This window comes from Musca domestica, unplaced genomic scaffold, assembly GCF_030504385.1.
Source record: "Musca domestica strain aabys unplaced genomic scaffold, Musca_domestica.polishedcontigs.V.1.1 2, whole genome shotgun sequence".
NCBI classification, from domain to species: Eukaryota; Metazoa; Arthropoda; class Insecta; order Diptera; family Muscidae; genus Musca; species Musca domestica.
Window position 1 is genome coordinate 22972514 of NW_026712249.1, and position 23864 is coordinate 22996377.

The 23864-nt window shown below is 37.1% G+C and overlaps 1 protein-coding gene across 1 annotated transcript in view; it reads right to left on the reverse strand.

Annotated features, from left to right (window-relative positions):
* The window catches only part of LOC101891180 (uncharacterized), a 177457-nt gene that overhangs the window by 79863 nt on the left and 73730 nt on the right, over window positions 1–23864 (reverse strand). The window contains exon 2 of the mRNA XM_059121988.1: window positions 7914–8497. Coding sequence (XP_058977971.1) covers window positions 7914–8435 — 522 coding nt within the window. The 5' untranslated portion in view covers window positions 8436–8497. The remainder of the gene's footprint in view (window positions 1–7913; window positions 8498–23864) is intronic.

Consider the following 23864-nt stretch of genomic DNA (forward strand, 5'->3'; position numbering starts at 1 on the left):
CATTTCTGTGGAGTGCATATTACGAATGTGAGGGATTTAAAGACGAAATCGGATGAAACATATATATGGGAGCTATAGCTATATCTGAACCGATTTTTACTAAAATTGGTGTACTTGCTTCTAAGCTGGTTTCGGTCGGATTTGCCAAAATTGATGCTATTACGGCCATTTGGTGGTCAATAACCCGAAATCGGATGAAGATATATATGGGAGCTATATCCAAATCTGAACCGATTTCGATAAAATTTAAAACAGCTATTCCTGTGCTCCATCTAATACCTGGTACCAAATATCACGGTTGTGGAGTGAACATTACGAATGTAAGGGACTAAAACACTAAATCGGATGAAACATATATATGGTTGCTATATCTATATCTGAACCGATTTTCACTAAATTTGATATACTTACTTCTAGGCTGAATTTGGTCCGATGTACTAAAATTCAGTCCATTTGGACTTATATCGGCCATTTGGTGCAAAATTAACCCGAAATCGGATGAAGATATATATGGGAGCTATATCCAAATCTGAACCGATTTCGATAAAATTACAAACAGCTATTTCTGGGCTGTACCTTATATCTGGTACCAAATATCACGGTTGTGGAGTGAACATTACGAATGTAAGGGACTAAAACACTAAATCGGATGAAACATATATATGGTTGCTATATCTATATCTGAACCGATTTTCACTAAATTTGATATACTTGCTTCTAGGCTGAATTTGGTCCGATGTACTAAAATTCAGTCCATTTGGACTTATATCGGCCATTTGGAGCACAATTAACCCGAAATCGGATGAAGATATATATGGGAGCTATATCCAAATCTGAACCGATTTTCTCCAAATTTGTTGTATTTACTTTAAGGCTAATCTCGGTCACATGTGCCAAAATTCGGGCCATTTGGGCTGATATTGGCCATTTGGTGGACAATTAACCCGAAATCGGATGAAGATATATATGGGAGCTATATCCAAATCTGAACCGATTTCGATAAAATTTAAAACAGCTATTTCTGTGCTCCATCTAATACCTGGTACCAAATATCACGGTTGTGGAGTGCATAGTAGGAATGTGAGGGACTTAAAGATCAAATCGGATGAAAGATATATATGGGAGCTATAGCTATATCTGAACCGATTTTCTCCAAATTTGATATACTTGCTTCTAGGCCGAACCCAGTTGGGTGTGCCAAAATTCAGGTAATTTGGACTGATAGTGGACATTTGGTGCTCATTTAACCCGAAATCGGATGAAGATATATATGGGAGCTATATCTAAATTTGATCCGATTCTCACCAATTTCAATAGGGTTCGTCCTTGGGCCAAAAAAATATTGTTTGGAAAATTTCATCTCAATCGGATAATAAATGCGACCTGCATTTTGCTCACAAGAATACATGGACAGACGGACGGACGGACTGAGCGACGGACGGACAGACGGACGGACATGCATAAATCGACTCAGAAAGTGATTCTATGAAGGTTCTCAAAAGTAACTATGGGTCTATCTCGTTTCCTTCTCCATGTTACAAACAAATGCACAAAGACATAATACCCTTACCACTATGTGGTGTAGGGTATAAATATTGATGTTGGCAAAATTACAAGAAAGTCGAATATTTTCTGGTTGGGAGAAATATTTAGAAAAATCATGTCGCAAATCGCTGACTTGTTTCGCATGTTATGAGAAATAAAAGTATTGAAAATTGTGCACCTTTGTGGTTGAGGTACCAGAAGGGAGTCGCACGTATACATAACCTTCACAACAGATCTTCCGATAGCAAAAATGTTAGGATATGTGAAATTTGAGGAGAGTTGGATGCTTATTTGGCGTTTTATGAGCGTTTTGTTTTTCAAAATGTTGAACCCTTTCTGGGGTGAAGTACCAGAAGGAGTGCACCGACATATCCCATTTTCACAGCAGATGTTGTGTAAGTAAAAATAATGTCATGTGGGCAATTTGAAGAAAACTAGATGCTAATTTCGGATTTTAAATCGTTCTGGTTATTCAAAATGTTGACCCTTTGTGGGGGAGGTACCAGAAGAAATGGTCTGATCTCTACCATCCTTATAACCGATCCTGTTTTGATGGAAATATTGAGATGTCCCAAGTCTAAATGTTAGTTTCGCGTTTATGAACTTCATGGATATTCAAAATGTTGACCCTCTGTGGGAGAGGTACCAGAGGGAGTGGAACGATATATTCCATCTTCACAGCAGATCTTGACTTAGTAGAGATAATGGGATGTGTGAACCACGAAGGCAACCGGATGCTTTTTCGGATTTTGTAATAGTTTTGGTTATTTAAAATTATTACCCGTTGTGGGGGAGGTACCAGAAGGAATAGTCCGATCTCTGCCATCTTTACAACAGATCCTGTGTTAATAGAAATATTCAGATGTATCAAGTCTGAATGGAGTCGGATGTCAATTTCGCGTTCTATGAGCTTCATGGTTATTCTAAAATTTGACCCGTAGTGGGGGAGGTACCAGAAGGTGCGGACTGATATATTCCATATCAACACCAGACCTTGGGTTAATAAAAGTTTAGGGAAGTGTGAAATTTGAAGACAATCCTACTTTTACACCACAATTTAGAAGAGTTATAATTATTCAAAATGTTGACCCTTTGTGGCGGAGGTACTCGATGGAGTGGACCGATATTGTCCATTTTCGCAACTGACCCAGCATTGAGTTGCAAAGTTAGTGCAAAATTGGATTATCCTTTGTCTTTGTGGAGTAAAATTTTTTGTGAAAATTTCGTCATTTTGGTAGGGATGGACTGGAAGGAGCGGACCGATATATCTCATCACCGAACTCTTCTAAATTTGATAATAATATTACGATATACCAAGTTTTGGCCAAATCGGATACGCCCTTCGAGAGTTATCGTGCGAAACAGATAGCCAGACGGACATGCAGACAAACGGACGGACATCGCTAGATCAACTCCAAATGTCCTCAAATGGAGTTGGTCCTAAGTGACCTATAGTCTAACACAGTTATTTCGATGAGGCACATTTTGGCCGTATCAAATGATGTATATCCTTTCTAGCCATATGTCTGAGGGCATAAAATATATGTTATCCTACCAAGGCAAGTATTGCCTACTTTTTAGCCAAATTACTCAAAATGTAACAAATCTTGGGCACAGATTTGCCAGGTTTTACCGAAAAAATTAGAAACACTCGCGAACGAAAGAGTTCAACGAGTGAAAGTCTTACAAAGAGATTACGCTCTACTGTTTTATTTTATATTGGAGCGCTCGTGATTTCTCCTGCAGGAACATTAAGAGCGGGAGTCAAATTGTTCGAAATAGGTTCAAGGTTATTCTAGGAGTAAAATGAAATGAATCAAAAGCAACTCCTCCTCACCTAATTTTTTAAATTTCACCCGAAAATAGGGAATTTTATGGCGATCAGAAAAGGATACGTTTCAATATAGCACCCCCATAAATAAGTGTATATTGGAGGGCTATATCGAAACTTGATCCGATCTTGACAAGTTTTTGTGGATCATGAACTCATAATTTTTTTTCTTGTCATTCAGACCATTATAATGGCCTTTATAACAATTTCCATCCCTGGCCCCATACAAATTACTATGGAAAAATATATCACTCGGGGGCCAATTGCTAACGTTACCCGACCCCCATAAAATTTCATATTTAAAGTATATATGGTTTGACTCATTCAAAGATACCATATATTAAAACCTTATATTAATCCTCAAACCTAAAATATCTTTCCCTCAGTGTACCACTGTCCACCACTGGCCAACCATGCCAGACCACCAGACCACAAAATGAAAACAATAATGGTCGAGCATTATTCATGTGATGACGTAAATTCCTTTGCCATGTTGCTCCATACTTCATGCTGGAATCCTTTACCCACATTTTTCTTCTCTTTCCGAGAATTTATTTTTACATACCCTGAGTTTATCTTCCGGCATTCCTTTGTGGTGTTTAGTTATTTTTTTTTCTTCTGCTCCGTTTCTATTTGATTCTTTCTTTACCTAGCTAGGCATTGACTGCCTGCCTGCATTAAAATCCCAACAAAGTGTCAATCTGAATGGATGTTTGCACATCACATCATTCCTTAACACTCCCAGGAGAGATTTTATCTGGAAGTGAAGCAAAAACGGATAAAAGGCTAGAGGAGAAAAATCACAAGCAAAGGGTATTTGTGTCGAATCTGGCCATTCAACAATTCCAGGATTGCAACATCTCGCCCATGGTCCATGACCGGGCTGGCTGTATAAATTTGTTTTTGAATTGTCGCAGAGAGGGGGGATAAAAATAGAATCGGACACATTGTAAAGGTTTTGGCATTCGTCAACTTTGTAGCCTTGCTGGCAGGCAGATTAACCACAATCATAGAATTTTTTCAAAAGAAACTGAAGACAATGAATTCGAAATCAATACTGGGAATTTATTGAATTTTGAAATTTAGGCTTAAATTGATTATTAGTATTGAGATAGTAATCAAATTTGTATAATACAGTTGTGAGTACAGTTGATTTTTATTATTTTACTTGAACATTTGCGGGATAAATATTTAAGAAAATATTAGGAAAATACATGACCGATTTTTCGAATGGAGGTTCTGTTTATTTTTTTTTTTTTTTTTTTTTTTTTTTTGGCGAGTGTAAATACATTTAGAATCTACATACTGCTATTCGACCCTCATTAAACCACACTATTTTTAACCGTTAACATTTAAATTTAAAATAGCCAACTCATATAAAATAAGACCTTGTAATAATGCCAACATTTGGAATAAAGGACTAATTCTTGAATTCAACCGAAGCTCCTCATATTTTTATATCCTGAACCACACTGTGGTCAGGGTATTATGTCTTTTTACATTAGTTTTTTATAACATGGAGAAGGAAGCCAGAAAGACCCATAGTCCTTTTTAATGAACTGCATAGGACGACATTCTGAGTCAATATATGCATGTCCGTCCATCCACGTATTTATGAATTTTGCAAATATTATTTGTTTGGTCCAAGAGAGAACCCTATTGAAATTACCGAAAATGGGTCACAATTTAAGTATAGCTTGCACATACAGGGTGAGATGAAAAAACTGCAACCAACTTCAGACTGCTGTCATTTCTAAGCCAATCGTCCGACAGCTGTTAAAATTATTCCAGTGATAGCTCATTGTATTGTTTAAAAGCATACAAAAGCATATTTTTGAGACTTTTCCAGAAAAAATTTTATTCGTGATGGAATTCAAGCGTGATAGTGTGATTTCTTTATATTTGGCTGCAAAACCACGAATGGCTATCGTTAGAGCACTCCAGCATTTAAATGTGAATAAATCTTTTGTGGCTCGTACCGTGATACTGGTAGCGTAGCACGACATCAAGGGAGAGGGCGGAAGAAAACAAGTAAAAGTAAAGAAGCGATTTGATTTAAACCCGCGCCTCTGTGCCCGAAAAATGGCTCGTGAGCTGAACATATCGCAATATTCCATTCGACAAATATTGAAAAATGAGCTCGGGGTATAGCCATTGAAATTCCAAAAAGTGCAAGAACTTACACCGCAACAGAAAGAAAATAGACTCAAAAGAGCTAAATAGTTGTTGGTTTTGGTTTTCTCCGTTCCGATGAGAAAACATTCATTGTCCAGCGGTTTGCAAATAAACAAAATTATCGTGTACTTGCCAAAGAGGTCAGTTGAAAATGTGCACCTTCGGCTGACCACCAGAACTCAAGCGCCGGTCATGATGATGGTGTGGGTCGCCATAATAGCCGATGGTCGCTCTCCGCTCGTATTAATCGGCCGTGGAATCAGCATAAATGCCGAATATTATAGCGAAAATATTCTGGAAGGTATATTACAGCCTTGGGCACGCAGATATTTTGGCCGCAGACTTTGGACATTCCAACAAGACTCAGCACAGTCGCACTCAGCACGTGCCACCCAAGAATGGCTACAAAATGCGGTTCCTCGCTTCATTTCGAGCGCACAATGGCCGCCAAAATCTCCGGATACCAATCCGTTGGACTATTGTGTCTGGAGTATTTTGGAAAGCAAGGCTGCGGTATTTTCGTCTATGTCCAGCGAAGCGCTTGCTTAAAGTGATCGACACTTTGGTATTTTTTAGTGCCAACCTTGTTTTCCAAAATACTCCAGACATAATAGTCCGTCCGTCTGTGGAAATCACTCCAGCTTCCGAACGAATTGAAGCAGATTGATAACATTTTACTCAAATATATATTATATCTGCAGGACTTTTGGTATTGAAAATGGGTCATGTGGGTCCACGTTGTGGTACAGCCCCCATATAACGGTACCTCGCGATAATCGGTATTTTGATGATTTTAGCGACAATATCCATCAGAATTCTTTCAAACATGGTATTTGATGTTCGTAATGGGTGCTACAGCCTATGAAAGGAGATTGTCTGTGCAGGTCCACATCTTGATATAGCTCTCATATAACGGTATATCCCGATATTCGGTATTTTGATGATTTTAGCGGCATTATACACCAGAATCGTTTCAAGTTTGGTATTTGATGTTCGTAATGGACGTACAGGCTAAGACAAAAAATAGTCTGTGCAGGTCCACGTCTTCGTATGTCCCCCGTATAACATTTCGTCCCGATATTCGGTATTTTCTTGATTTTAGCGACATTATTCACCGGAATTGTTTTAAATTTGGTATTTGAAGTTCATAATGTATACTACAGTGTAAGACAGAAAATTGTCTGTGCAGGTCTACGTTTTCGTAGAGTCCCCATATAACGGTACCACCCGATATTCGGTATTTTGATGATTATTTACCGGAACTATTTCAAATTTGGTATTTGAATTTCATAATGAATACTAAAGCCTATGACAGAAAATTGTCAGTGCAGGTCCACGTTTTATAACCTCCATGGTAGCTCCTTATATTCGGTATTTTGATGATTTTAGCTACATTATAAACAGATTTTTTTTCTTTCAAGTTTCGCATTTGAATATTGTAATAGCTTGTGACAAAAGTTTCCTATGCAGGTCCACGTCGTCGTATAGACCCTAATATACGGCTACATTCGGTATTTTTAAGATTTTAACAGAATTTTTTATCGATTTTATTTTTTTAAAAATTGTTAAATTTTTACCAAATGGTGGGTATTCAAAGTTCCGCCTGGCCGAACTTACAGCTTTTTTATTTTTCAAGTTCCTTCAAAATGGTGTAGGGTATAAAAGGTTCAGCCCGGCCGAACTTAGCTGCCTTTTATTTATTTACTTTTTGTGAATTAATCCTAACATTGATGCCAAATATTGTAACTCATAGCAGATATTAGTTCCACATGTTTTTCCTAGAAATGAACCATTAATGAAAACGGACAACATTTTTTTTCAAACTAATACAACTACTTGTACCTAGATTCATGTCGAACATCATACCTCAGGTTGTATGAAACAAATATTTAATGAAAATCATTTCCTTGTTACAAAACATGTAATAGACTTCGGGGAAACCATCATGTTTTTCATTTGACGCCCTTGTTCTCTTTTTTAAAAATGAGATAACAAGCCATAATATTCTGCAAAAACGACAGGACAATATACGTTAATGTAATTAATGATGTTATTATTTATGTTTTATATGTATCTCTCTACCACATGGAACCACAACAACCATAAATTCATAAAAAAATGTATAAAACCCCATTCATGCAGATTTGTATCATCAGGGCTATGGACTTTTTAACTCACGTCCGAAACGTATAAACAAAAAGCAAAAAAAAACATAAAATCTCCCAACAAAAACAACAACGTTATTGTTATCATTGTTCCCCACGCGTTCGTACGTTCATTCGTTCGTTAGTTCACTGCATCCCTGTTCTCTGTTCACACACACACACGGATTATCACTTAACGAGCATCTTAATTAACTCACCTGCAGCATGGGCAAGAAAAAACACAAAAACTGTCCAAATATCCAGTTCTGTATCAACATCACCATCAGCGATATGGGCAGGACGATGGCGCACTGGACAAAATGGCACGATGCCAAATTGATAATAAACGCCTGGGTTTCGTCCCGATAGAGTTTGTGATAGACAATGTACGCTATAATTGCCACATTCATTACGATGCCCAGCATGGCCAGTATGGCGTACTGGATCAGAAATATCCAATAGAAATTCTCGATGCTGGCCTTCAGGATGGGCCCATTAAAGCGATCCATGGCATCGGTGTCGTTAATACGGCCATCCAAGAAATGGGCAATAATTATTAAATATTTGTCGGGGACATCTTTCCACTTCGACTCGACATCGGCAATGTCCATCTTCTGTTTGCCGGTGCTGGCCGCCACGTGATAGTCAAAGGATTCGTTGTCAGCCATGATGCCGGATGATGTGTGGCCCAGCGGCGATGTTTGATGTTGTTGCTGTTGGTCGAGCAGGGCAGGTGTCATGTTGTTAGCGCAGGCAGAATGGTCGTGGCTGTCGTCGTTTTGGTGGCAACGAAATTGTTACTCTGCAAAAAGAGAAGAAAAAGAGAGAGTGAGAGAGAGATGAGTGAGTGGGGGAGCGAAAGAGAAAACGAAAATTGTAATAACCTGTGATTGAAGTACAGCAGAGCAATTAAATTTAATTAATGTTGTAATCAGACCTCTGGCAAAAACCAAAACGTGAGGCAATCAAATGGAACAATCCAGCGATGATTTACAATGGCAGAGATATGGATAATTGGGAGAGGGTAGGAGGTAATTAATTTGAAAATAATTTTTTAATTTAAACGTTTCTATGGAATCATAAATGAGACATTATTACTTCTTATTATATCTTGAGGCTGTCGAAAGAAGTGGTGGGAAAGGGTGGAATTGGGTTCCAAAGGAGTAACAATTGTTTTCTTATTAAATTTTTTTCATTTTTGATTTTCACAAAAAATTTAATTGCCAAATAAAAATTCCTACAAAATTTGTTTTATTACCAATTGTGCTCGAAATTGCTTTTAAAGCATCTTTTGCGGGATGCGTGCCAAAGACATTCTTTATTTTTCTTCATAATTTATTAGCAGATAAGTAAATTAAATATGATTTATGGAAAATGTTTATGGTAAAAATATGTTGGGATTCCTTTTGGATGAGCTATTTAACATTTTTTGCATATAATACCCAGCAAAGGCTTTTAAGACTAGTAAGAGGTAACCTCTATGTTAAAACCAGTCAGGAAGAGTAAGAAGGAGCCTCCCTCGAGAATATATATACATAAGTGGAAGTATATTGATGTAGACGATACCAAGAAGGGAGTCTCGGAGGAAGTGTCTCCTAAGTAAGACTCTTTAGATGAATCAAGGGAATCATTTTTAGTGAACTCGCATCGAAGAAAGTCCTTATAATGTGTCAGAGAAAGCCTCTTCAGAAAAGTCGAAAAGAGCCTCTATAGAGAAGTCAGAGAGAGAGAGAGAGAGTCTTTACGGACAAGTATTAGAAAGTCTTCACATATGAATAGGACAGAGTCTATACAGACGAGTGAGAGAGAGAGAGAGAGAGAGTGTTTACAGATAAGACGGTGAATGTTCTAATAGATACGTTGGAGAGTCTCCATATGGACGAATCGAAATCGAATTATAAGTTTGTATAGACGAGTCAGAGAATATCAATAGTCTCTCTTGGCCAGTCGCATACACAAACGGGAGAATGTCCATATATACGAGCGGAAATTTCTATCAATATTTGAGCGGAAGGACCTCTCAGTCGGTTTTTCGAGACGAGTTGAGATCAGGTTGTCAATTTAGACATTTTGAGGTCAGCTTCACCGACAGGGAGTCTCCATAGACGACCTGAGGTTCGGTCCTGACGAGTTGACGAACGAGCTGATTTCAGGTCGTCTATAGAAACAGCCTTTATGGACGTCGAAGGCGAGCGCAGGCAGTCTCTATAAACGAGCTGAAGAGAAATCTCGATAGACAATCTGCAGGACAAGGGAGTCTCAATAGACGAGCTGAAGGCCAAGGGAGTCTCTATAAACAAGCTGAAGGCCGAGGGAGGCTCTATAGACGAGGTGAAGGCCGAGGGAGTCTCAATAGAGGAGCTAAAGGACGAGATTCTAAATAGAAGAGTTTAAGGGTCAGGGAGTCTCAACAGAAGAGCTGCAGGGGTAGGGAGTCTCCGTAGACGAGCTGAAAGCCGAGGGAGTCTCCAAAGACGAGCTGAATGGCAGGGAGTCTCCATAAACGAGCTGAAGCTCTGGGGGTCTCAATACACGAGTGAGAGAGAGAGAGAGAGTGTTTACAGATAAGACGGTGAATGTTCTAATAGATACGTTGGAGAGTCTCCATATGGACGAATCGAAATCGAATTATAAGTTTGTATAGACGAGTCAGAGAATATCAATAGTCTCTCTTGGCCAGTCGCATACACAAACGGGAGAATGTCCATATATACGAGCGGAAATTTCTATCAATATTTGAGCGGAAGGACCTCTCAGTCGGTTTTTCGAGACGAGTTGAGATCAGGTTGTCAATTTAGACATTTTGAGGTCAGCTTCACCGACAGGGAGTCTCCATAGACGACCTGAGGTTCGGTCCTGACGAGTTGACGAACGAGCTGATTTCAGGTCATCTATAGAAACAGCCTTTATGGACGTCGAAGGCGAGCGCAGGCAGTCTCTATAAACGAGCTGAAGAGAAATCTCGATAGACAATCTGCAGGACAAGGGAGTCTCAATAGACGAGCTGAAGGCCAAGGGAGTCTCTATAAACAAGCTGAAGGCCGAGGGAGGCTCTATAGACGAGGTGAAGGCCGAGGGAGTCTCAATAGAGGAGCTAAAGGACGAGATTCTAAATAGAAGAGTTTAAGGGTCAGGGAGTCTCAACAGAAGAGCTGCAGGGGTAGGGAGTCTCCGTAGACGAGCTGAAAGCCGAGGGAGTCTCCAAAGACGAGCTGAATGGCAGGGAGTCTCCATAAACGAGCTGAAGCTCTGGGGGTCTCAATACACGGGCTGATACGGTCAGATCGTCTTTATAGACGAGCTCATAGTCAATCGCCTTAATAGACGAGCTGATATTTAGATCGTCTTAAAAGACGAGCTGATGGCCAGATCCTCTCCTTTAGACGAGCTGAAGGTCAGATCGTCTAGTTTAGAGGAGCTGAAGGTCAGATCGTCTACTTTAGGCAAGCAAAGGGTCAGATCGTCTGCAGGAACGAGCTAAGGTCAGATCGTCTGCAGCTGAGGCCAGATCGTCTCTATGGACGAGCTGAGGTCAGATCGTCTCTATGGATAAGTTAAGGTCAAATTATCTCTATGAACGAGATGGGGTCAAATCGTTAGACGAGCTGAAGGTCAGATCGTTTCTATGGACGTTAGATCGTCTCTATGGACAAGCTGAGGTCAGATCGTCTCTATGGATAAACTGAGTTCAGATCGTCTCTATGGACAAGCTGAGGTCAGGTCGTCTCTATGGACGAGCTGAGGTCAGATCGTCTCTATGGACGACCTAAGGTCAGATCGATAGGAGTCCATTAAGATAAGTCGGAGGAAGATTTTATAAAAGTCAGAAGACCACAAGGTTTTCTCATAGAAGGCCAGAAGGTATTTTCATAGAAGACCAGAAAGTCTTATATAAGGCCAGAAAGTCTTCTTTTGAAAGGCCAGAAGGTCTTCTTTTGGAAGGCCAGAGGGTCTTCTTTTGGAAGGCCAGAAGGTCTTCTTTTGGAAGGCCAGAAGGTCTTCTTTTGGAAGGCCAGAAGATCTTCTCATATAACGAGTCAGAGAGAGCCAGAAGGTCTTCTCATATAAGGCCTGAATGTCTTCTTTTGGAAGGCCAGAAGGTCTTCTCATAGAATTCCAGAAGGTCTTATTATAGAAGACCAGAAGGTCTTATTATAGAAGGCCAGAGAGTCTTCTCATAGAAGGCCAGAAGGTCTTCTCATAGAAGACCGGAAGGTCTTCTCATAGAAGACCAGAAGGTCTTCTCATAGAAGACCAGAAGATCTTCTCATAGAAGACCAGAAGGTCTTCTCATAGAAGACCAGAAGGTCTTCTCATAGAAGGTCAGAAGTTCTTATTATAGAAGGCCCGAAGGTCTTCTCAGAAGGCCTTTTTGTAGAAGGCCAGAAGGTCTTTTCATAGAAGGCCAGAAGATCATTTCATAGAAGGCCAGAAGGTCTTCTCATAGAAGACCAGAAGGTCATTTTCATAGAAGGCCAGAAGGTCTTTTCATAGATGGCCTTTTTGTAGAAGGCCCGAAGGTCTTTAGATAAGTCGAAGAAATATTTTATAAAAGAGCTAAAGACAATCTCTATAGGTTGGTCTGTCGATAAGTTTGAGAATGTCATCATAGACGAGCAGAAGAGAGTTGTTTGAGAGTCAAATAGAGGGGATCATTGACAAACATCTTGAAGTCCTATACCCGTTAGGTTCTGAAATACCGTTCAAAGTAACATTCGCCAATTTAAGTTAATAAAATAAATTTCACATCAACTTGCATTCCCTTCAGCTATGGTCTTTAAAAAGCCCCCACATTCGGAAAGCACAGCTATTTCGGGCTACATTAAAATCTGGAACACATATAAAGTGCGGAATTGTGTTAAACACTTTGCATGTAAATTGGAACGCACGGGTCTTAAGGTGGGATCTTCATGGAATATGGAATCTGTTTTTGTAATTTTTAGCTGGTGCGTTTTTATCCCCTTTTAAAAATCTTAATCGCAAAATTTTAATTTAGTGGAAAATTGTAGGTGAAGCTTTCAAAGTACTTTATTGAGGTCGTATGGTTTTTTGGGGGCCAGACTAAATTTCAAGGGGAGATTAAATGTTCAATGAAAACCAGAAATAATAAATTAAAACTGACTTATTTGAATTTTGTTAATAAAACCATTGAATACACAAAAATGGCGCCCAAATGATTTACTAAAATATTTTTAATCGAATTCTTAGCGACTGAGATATAATTTTTAATTTATTCTCTTTCCTGTGGCCCTAAAAATATTTTTCCCAAAATCGTATGCTCGGCACACCCTATTACACCAACATATTATATATGAGCGTTTCTTGTAAACATTTGTACATATACAAATGAATGTGAGTGTATGTCAAAAAATAAAATACAATTTGTTAACATTGTGGTTAAATGTTGACATAGACAAAACGACAAAGAATATTTTAAAATGCTAATAAAAAACCATGATGGAATAAAAAAATAAAAAAAAAATCTAAAATAAACAGGAAAAGAACCACAAGAAAAAAACACCACGGGAACTGGAATGGAACGAAATGTTACAGAGAGAGAGGAATATGCAGTGGAAACATGTCAGCACCTTCTAAGGGCTCAAAGGCGCACTCATAAACATACACACACAGAGAACAGCATTGGTAATGGTGACGATAACGACAATGATTGTTTGGAAGCCACTGATGGCAACGATGGCGATGACGATGGCGATGATGATGGTGATGTTGATGCCACACTTGATGATACGTTTATGACTTGCATGCATGACGTCCAACACAAACATACACCACCACCATTATAATAATATGGGTGTATGTATGCATGCGTGCGAGTGTGTTTGTGTTGCAACAAAGTGCATATTTGCTATGCATTTGTGCTGTAACCTCTTTATGGGATTCCGCGTATGTTACAAAGTCTATTATGAACTGGAGACCAACAGAGATAGAGGCAGAGAGCTCCACTCCCAAAGGATACCGACGGTTATTATTATGAAATATGACATCACATGAGTCACACAGTCAGAGCCAGTTCTAATGGCAAACAGCAAAAAAGTAATATAAATTCATGGTGTTTTTTTCCTCTCTTGTTTTAGATATGAAATGTTTGTAATTCAAAACAATTGCAATCGCATAAAATTGTTATGGCACATGAATTTAGATGATGTACTTTAAAAGTTATTCTCAAATATGCTGTAGTTTAATATTTGATTATGAGAGGAAGGGAATGTGTAAAGTAAAGTTTTGATAGCCTTCAATTTTTTATCGGTTACACCAGAGAGACATGAAGGAGGTAAGTTCCTTATCTCGAATCACTTTTGATAACTCAATACTATATAACAATTTTTATTTCTGAAAACTTTCTCCGAAGAAGCCCCAAAAAAAATTTAACGATCAAAGAATGGAGTATTTGAAAAGGTCCTATCATCTTGTTAAAAAAGTTAGAAACACATTTTAAAATGCCCAAATATTAGAATAAATCGGAGATATCGTTCGCATAGTACGATATTCATAATTAATGCATAGTCCGACATTTTGTGAGGAGTTGTTAATTCTCAGATAAAATTTTGTGTAGAATATTTCCGAACAAAAATAGGATATATTTATGTATTATTTTCGTGTTTTTCGGATGCAATTTGTTGATATAAAATAAAAATAAAGATTTATTTATTACATGTTGGGCGCCACAATGCTCTTAGTAAGTTTTCCATTCAAAAAACCACATTTCCACAATTTCTCAATGGGTATAAAGAGTCATTGAAAACACGAAAATAATATATAAATATATCCTATTTTTGTTCGGAAATATTCTACACAAAATTTTATCTGAGAATTAACCATAAATCTAGGAACAGTAACTTTTAAGAAAATTAAAATGGAAATTCCTATATTTCAAGTGAAAATTGTCTGTTAGATTTTTTTGCTGTTAATGTAGACGTTTCCAATCCAAGTCAAAATCTCCATTTATAGTTAATTTTTTGTTGGGGAAAGTGCCAAGGGCATGTTAAAAATATTGTATATTTAGTATTTGTTAATAAAAACCCTTATTTAAAAAAAATGAATTTTTCTTAATTCTCCGCAAATTTCATTATAATTTCACTGTACACTAACCAGTCTGGGTTGTGGATAGTTCTTTAATGAACTTGGTAGTACTCGTTTGTATATCCAAACCTCTAAGGAGTTTCGGGTTCTTAGGCCTAACGTTGTTAAGGCCCTTTTATAGTTTATACATATTCAAATGGACCTCTATACTTTGAGACATATTTAGGAAACATGGATTATAAAAGAGATTTTTGGACTACAACCAGAATCATCGGTACAGAAGTATTTTTTTACGTATTTACCATATTTTCCATTCAATTACGACAAATTTTGGCATTTTAAATTCTTATTATGTAGAAACGCTATTTACAAAAAATTACCAATAAGGAGGTAGAACAGCTTTGCAAAACTTCAGAAATACAACCTTATACCAGCTTCTTATCAAAATTATTCAAAATTAAATGTAACAATTTTTTTTTTCAATTTGTTTTTTTTTTCATTTTTAAAATGCGTTATATGAATGAAATGCCTGGTCTTTATTTCAAAAATATGAGCCAAACTGTTCAATCTTTTAATTCCATGGAAACAGTAGTGCCGTGCCGCAATAGACTTTTCTGCCAGTCAGTGATTTTTAATTTTTTGTTTATATTTTTTTAAATAATAAATACATACACAAAATTGGCAAAAGCAGGTCAACTTTAGCAAAAACTTATAATAAAAAAAACAAGTAAGCTAAGGCTATAGTCGTGCAGGGCCAACCATGTGATACCCTACAACACTACAACATATTACAAGCGGGCATTCTGAATTGACAAAATTTGTCAAAATCGGTCCAACCATTCTTGAGATATAAGCATTCTAACTAACATCCCCTTCCTTTGTTTATACACATTGTATATATTTCGCTATATATTACCGATATATTTACTATCGGCATCTACATATCGGTCAAAATTGACCTGTTCGTCTATTTGTGATTTCGCCGGGATTAAAAATATTGCGGTTTAATGGAAAATTTGACTTTTATTTAACACAAATGTTGTGGCTTCTGCCCAGTCCTAAGCTCTAGCCCCATGCTGACTTCCGCTTTGATTATTCTATAATTGCGACCTGTAGAGCAACTGCAAAATCAGGAATTTTTTCAGTTTTTGGTCCATTTCAACCCCTAAATTTTATGCGATCATCTCCAAAACAAATAGGGTTCTATTCCGACCCTATCCCAAGCTCCATTCTAAATTTCATGAAGTAGTCACTCTAGAGGCCCGATAAATTATGGCCCGATAATTGATCGGGCATGTAGAGTGATTACAAATTAACATGGACAGACGGACGGACATACATAGCTAGATCGACTCAGCTCGGCGAGATAGGAAGATCCATATATACTTTCCTATGTGGGAAACCAATATTTCGTGGTGTTACATAATTTTTGGCCAAATCAAACTTATAATACCCCCAACACATAGTGTTGTAGGGTATAAAAACAAAGAGAAATCGTGACATTTTTTTTTTTTTTTTTTTTTTTGATTGTTAACTACGGATCTTTATCTTGGGCATGGGACACGAAACCATTTTGGTGTGGGTTCAAAAAGTGTTGTATAATTAAACGAAATCCGAATTGGTAGTCAATTAATTCCGAAAATTTAGAATAATAGGCTGGTAGTAAAAAATCCGCTAGTCTTAGTCCACTATTTATTCTAGTCCTAGAAAAAAATCCCTCGATTTTTACTTAAGCTATTGCTCAAGTTCCAGACAATCTATAAAAATGTTATTTATACATTATATAGCCTGAAGTTTTAGCTACCCAGAAAATTTTTCATTTTCAAATTCGAGCATATAGCTCGAAAGTTAGATTAGTTTTTCTCCAATAACGCAAAAAATAATAATAATCATACGCTATGGAGTACCAATTTTAAAAACTCCATAACAATGGCAATATTTCTTGGATTTTGACCATTGAATCAATTTTGTAAAGCTAAATAGTGGAAAAATAAATAAAGACAAGCCAACAGGTTAGTTTCTTAATAAGTTTCCCCTTTTATTCATTGGTGAGCCACTATATAATTGTTTTTGCATATTATAAATATTTCTTCATTAAATACTTTCTCAGCCCTCATATTTCATTTTTTACAGTTGTGGTTTGATGCATTTTTAATATTTATTTGTGAGGTGTCGACCGTATTGATGATGTGCTAATTAAACAAATACATTTTTATTAATTATGCATCGATTTTCATATATTGAACGACATTAAGACATTTTTTCTCTGTTTTTGTGTTTATTGCAGTTAATTACAGCTTAATCGTATAATTATTAAATATGACCTTGAAATACGATATGCCAATAAAGAGACATGATTGTGTGATATTTTCAAATGGCTATGTCAATTTGCAAAACGCAAAAAAGGGAAATCTATACAGAGTGAGATGAAAAAACTGCAACCAACTTCAGACTGCTGTCATTTCTAAGTCACTCGCTCGACAGCGGTTAAAATTATTCCAGTGATAGCTCATTATATAGTTTACAAGCGTACCATAGCATTTTGGTGAGAATTTTCCATAGAAAAAGTTATTCGTGATGGTGTGATTTCTTTATATTTGGCTGGAAAACCACAAGTGGCTATCTTAGAGAACTTCAGCATTTCAATGTGAATAAATCTTTTGTGTCTCGAACCATCGCTTGTTACCGTGATGCTGGTATCGTTGCACGACGTCAAAGAAATGGACGGAAGAACACATCAACATTAGCAAAAATGGTTCGAAAAGTAACGAAGCGACTTGATCAAAACCCGCGTCGCAGTGGCTGAAAAACGGCTCGTGAGCTGAACATTTCACAATATTCCATTCGGCAAATATTGAAAAATGAGCTGGGGGTAAAGCCATTGAAATTCCAAAAAAGTCCAAGAACTTACACCGCAAAAAAAAGAAAATAGACTCAAAAGAGCTAAAGAGTTGTTTCGCTTGGCCGAAAGTGGTGAACTGCCGAATTTGATTTTCTCCGATGAGAAAACATTCGTTGTCCAGCAGTTTATAAACAAACAAATGATCGTGATTGCTTGCCAAAGAGGTCAGCCGAAAATGTGCAAATGTTGGCCACCAAAACTCAAGCGGCGGCCATGGTGATGGTGTGGGCCGCCATAACAGACGATTGTCGCTCTCCGCTCGTATTAAGCGAGCATCAAAAAAAAAAATGCCGAATATTATCGCGAAAATATTCTGGAGGGTGTATTAAAGCCTTGGGCACGCAAACGTTTTGGCCGCAGACCTTGGACATTTCAACAAGCGCCACCCAAGGATGGTTACAAAATGAGGTCCCTCGCTTCATTTTTAGTGCATAATGGCCACCAAAATCTCCGGATACCATTCCGTTGGACTCTTGTGTCTGGAGTATTTTGGAAAGCAAGGTTGGCACTAAAAAATACCAAAGAGTCGATCACCTCAAGCAAGCGCTTCGCCGGGAATGGGCCAAAATACCATAAAACAACATTCGGCCAGCGTGTGACGGTTTCATTAGCCATTTTAAGTCCATAATTCGTGCCAAAGGTGACCAATTCGAAAAAATCTAAATTTATTCTAAAAGTTGATGCTATTTCCCACATTTTTTGATATCATTGATATTTTTGCTGTCATGCAAGAACTTTATTATAATATATATTCAAGTGTATAGGCCTTATAAACAATATTTGTTTTCAATCGAGGACATAGTCGAATAGTAAAACGAATTTGTCTGATATACTTAATAAAAAAAATTAAATCACGCTACGGTGCTCCCATTTTAAAATATTCTCTAACGACGGACCTATAACTTGAGGTTTGGGCGTGAGGTTAAAAAATTTTTGCATAATTTAAAAAATGTCTTAGGCCTTGGTCACCCAAATAATTTTTCACTTTCAAATTCGAGCATATGTTTAAAAGTTAGATAAGTTTTTTCTCGAGTTACCCAATAATTGAAAATAATCATACGCTCCAGTGTACCGATGTTTAAAAATCCCACTACATTGTCAATTTTGCTTGAATTTTGTACTCCGAACCATTTTTGTAAAGCTGAGTGGTAGGTAAATAATCAATAATGTTGAAATTTTTTGTAGTTATAAATAAAATCAAAAAATAAGTGTGACTTTTTTCTAAACGATTATCTAACTACGGATCTATATCTTGGGTCTGGGACATGATACCATTTTGGTGTTTAGGTTGAAAAAGTGTTGCATAATTAAACAAAATCAGAATTGGTAGTCAACTAATGCTCCATATTTAGAATAAAACGCTGGTAGTAAAAAATAATCCGCTAGTCTTCATCCACTATTTATTCTAGTCCTAGAAAATAATCTCTCGACTTTTCCCATCAGCTATTGCTCAAGTTCCAGGTAATCTCTAAAAATGTTATGTATACATTATATAGCCTTAAGTCTTAGCAACCCAGAAACATTTTCATTTTCAAATTCGAGCATATACTTCGAAAGTTAGATTAGTTTTTCTAAAATAACCCAAAAAATAATAATAATCATACGCTATGGAGTACCAATTTTAAACACTTCATAACAATGGTAATTTTGGTTCTATTTTAGACTTCGGACCATTTTTGTAAAGCTAAATAGTAGATAAATAAATACCGCCAAGCCGACAATTATTTTCTAAATAAGTTTCCCCTTTTATTCTTTTTGCATATTATAAATATTTCTTCATTAAATACTCTCTCAGCCTCCATATTTCATTCTTAACAGTTGTGGTTTGGTGTGATGCATTTTTAATAGGTATTTGTGAGGTGTCGACCGTATTGATGATGTGCTAATTAAACAATTACATTTTTATTAATTATGCATCGATTTACATATATTGAACGACATTAAGACATTTTTGCTCTGTTTTTGTTTTTATTGCAGTTAATTACAGCTTAATCGTATAATTATTAAATATGACCTTGAAATACGATATGCAAATAAAAAAACATGATTGTGTGATATTTTTAAATGGCTATGTCAATTTGCAAAATAGAAATAAGGGAAATCTATAAGTGAAAAGAGTAATGGAATAACTGACTGAACGAGAATCAACGCCCAGACGAAACTGCTTAGGCTAGAATCTTGACAATTTGCATGAGGCCCAGTAATTGTGCGAAGGCGTGCCGTAAGGCTGGGTTCGTATCAAAAGGATTCTAAAAGTAAAAAAATGTGCTAAAAATTTAATACCTTGTTTTGGAAAAACGGAATGAGCTAGAATTCTGAAATTTGGAATAAGAGTCACTGATAGAGTGGAGGACAGATGGACCAAAGAGTATTTGGAAAATTCGAACTTTAAGGTTAGGAAAAGTTCTTAAATGATATTAAAGTTCTAACATGGTACCATATGCTTTTATAGCTCTATACATAGAGTTAAGAATTTGAAATTTGGTATGAGAATCAAGGTTGGAAACTAAGTTTGATATATGAAGTTGGTTTTGGAAAAGTGTACTAATGGTGCGAACTATACTTAATGGTACTAAATGCTACTAAATTTGGAACACTTTGGTTTGGATGTAGGATTTTTAAAATTTTTTAGTTTGTTGGTGTGAGGTATTTTTATAAAGAGGAGATTTTGGAAATGAGTAATACAAGTGCACTACAAGTACTAAATAGTTCTATGTTTGGTACAATTTGGTATTGCTGTGCATGTGCAGCCTGGATAATTGATAATTGTACATAAAGTACTGAATGGTACTATATTTGGCATTGGATGAAGGGCTCTGAAATTTGATATTTAGATTGCTGATGGTATATGTTTTTGTTGGTTATTTGGATAAGTGTCCTATATTTGTGCAGAAAGTACTGAATGGTACTAATTTTAGTAATGAGTGAATTTGAGGATTCCATCCCTATCTTCAAATTTGATATTAAGATCTCTGTTGGTATCTGGAATTGAGAAATAGGGGTTATTTTTCATTCCACTATAATTGTACGAAAAGTACTAAATATTACTATATTTGGCACAATTCAGTATTGGGGGAACAGATTGTGCTTGAAATCAAAAATTTGGTTTTAGGGTCGCTCTTCAGTCACATGGAAGTGGTATCGAAAATGTGTACTACAAGTATACGAAAAGTACTGAATGGTACAATATTTGGTATTGGGTGAAGGAATAGTGACAACATTGCGAAATTTAATATTTCCATCGCCAATTGCAGAGGTTTTTTGAGATTTGAAGATGGTTTGGAAATCCAAGTCCAATAGCCAAATGGTACTTATATTCTACTAGGTGAAAGAATTAGGCTGGGATCCTCAAATTTTATATTGAGGTCTCTGTTGGTATCTGGAATTAGATACAGATAAGGTTTTGAAATTGTTCGAAATCTACTACGTAATACTTAATTTGGTGTTGAGTGGAGTAGTAGAGCTGGAGTTCTGAAATTTGGTATTAAGGTCTCTGTAGGTATGTGGGATCGCGATATGGATGCGGTTTTGAAAATGTGTGCAATAATTGTACGAAAAATACTAAGTGGTACTAAATTGGATATTTGGAGAAGGAATAGAGCTGAAATCCTAATATTTGACATTAAGGTCTCAGCCGGTATATGGAACTGAGATATGGAGATGGTTTTGGATATGCGTACTATAATTGCACGAAAAGGACTAAATTGTACTAAATGTTGTATTGTGTAAAGGAATAGAACTGGATTCCTTAAATTTGATATGGATGTCACTGTTGGTGTTTGTGGTTAAGATAGGGAGGTGTTTTTGTGAGGGAAGTACCAGAAGGAGTGGTTCGACAGAAGGAGCAGACCAATATATCCCATTTCCACACCAGAACTTGGGTTAAAAAAAAGATTGCGATGTATATAATTTAAAGAGAACCGGATGCTTATTTCGGATTTTATGGTCGTTTTGGTTATTCAAAACTTTGATCCTTTGTGGGAGAGGTACCGAAGGAATGTTCCGATCTCTACCATCTTTATAACAGATCTTGTGTTTATGGATATATTAAGATGTGTCAAGTCTGATGTTAATATTGTGTTTGATGAGCCTAATGAATATTCAAAATATTGACCCATTGCGGGGGAGGTACCAAAAAGAGTGGACCGATATATTCCATCTCCATCAACAGATCTTGTGTTTATAAAAAATATTGGGATGTGTGAAATTTGAAGACAATCGGACGCTTACATCCCATTTTATAACAGTTACAATTATTCAAAATTCTGACCCTTTGTGGGGAAGGAACTTGATATAGTCGACCGATATTGGACCATTTTCGCACCTGACGAAAATATTTGGATTTGCAAAGTTGGAGAAAAGCGGATTTTCGCTTCTATTTCTGTGCAAAAAATATATATTTTTGGAAAATTTCGAGCTTATGTGTGGGAGTTACCAGAAGGAGTGGACCGATATTGCCGATCTACGAACTCAATCTAAGTTTGTCAAAATATTACGATATACCAAATTTTGACCAAATCGGATACTCCCTTCGTGCGCACCAGGCAGTCAAACAGACAGACGGATAGAATGATGGACGGACATCGCTAAATCGATTCCAAATGTCCTTAAACGGATTTCGTCCAAAGAGACCTAGGGTCTAAAACCGTTATTTAGATGAGGCACGTTTTGGCCGTATCAAATGATGTATATACCCTCTCTAGCCATATGCCTGAGGGTGTAACTAGCCATATGGCAGAGGGTATAAAAAGAAGGGTGCTCTATCGACAGTTACTTCCCAAGAGGAGTTCCCAAAGAAACCCGCTAGACGCTCAAAGAGGCATGGCTGATGTAACATTAAATGTCCTAAACTAGAGCTTCAATTTTAATTTCTCTGAAACAAATTTTCACCCACATCCAAACAAATGTATCCTCTTCAGACCCCTCCCACAGCCACAAGACTGCAGTTATAACCACCATCAACTTTAATGGCTACTCAGTGGAAATTCATTAAAAATTTAAATTTGTTAAAACAAATTGACCCAGCCGCCATTCATTTGCCATGCCCAGCCTTATTTTCGTTTTCATTTTTTATTGCCTTCGACCACAAAAACAACACGTTACAATTTTATTAGCTGCCAAGCCAAAAAACCACCGAAATAAAAACAACAAAAACAAAAAATACTATTTATCCTGTCCAAAGGATATATGCCCTCAACCAAACAGTTTATCAGTCCATCATGACGGTGATGATGAGGTTTTGATTCCATGTAGTCGTGACCATTTCAATGCTACAAATCATGTCTCTGAATGTAATTTCATTTCGGTCTATTCTGTTTGTTTCTATCCTTGGTGGCGACTTCTAGGAACCCAACCCTCAACATTTGGTTTTTTTCCAATTTATTTTTTTGGTGTGCGATGGGCAATTTTGTCTTTCTTTTTCTTTTCGTCTATCCAATTTTTTTCTCCTTTAGATTGCCGAACTAAATTCCAACACACACACACACCATTCACGAATTTAGGTGATAGTTGCCTCAAGCGACCATTTCCGTTCAATTTACGTTCTTTAATTCGTTTGTGTTGCCATTTCCCCAGCACTTTCCCAGAAATAAACCCACTCACTCACACACACACACACACACAAGCAAATAAAAACGTGAGTGCCTGCCTTGGTATGCGGCAAATGTCTGTTGCGCCTCTCTCAGACGAAACTAAAGCCAAATCCTAAGGAATTTTCAATTTTAGTTGCCATGTGAGAGAGTGTGTGTGGGGGTGTCTGTGTGTGTTTGTGTTCCCATGGCAGACGGCAATGTTGAATGTCTTTTGCAGTTCATGTAGTTCATATTCTGGCACAGACATGTTCGTGTTAAACGAGCGTTATATGATAAGAAATAAGACAGGGTTTTTTTGTGTTTTTCTGTTTTTGGTTCTCACCCGTGTCATTAGTATGTAAATTTAACAAAATGGACATTGCCTTAAAAGGTCATAGTCTAGCCCCCATATGGCCAATAAAGCTGAATTACTACTGACCAAATGGATGGTAGAACTGTTGAGGCAACATCAATTGGAGGGCTCACTGCTATACCGAACCAAGTCATGAAAAATAAAAAATGCCGAAACTAGTGCCAATGTTCCCGCATATGGCAACTCTGTTTACTCTGTAAAGCACAATGTCGAAAAGTGTTTCGTTCCAAAGATAACGTTAAAAAACCTAAGTCCACGACTGTCATTTTCGTTTTTATTCAAA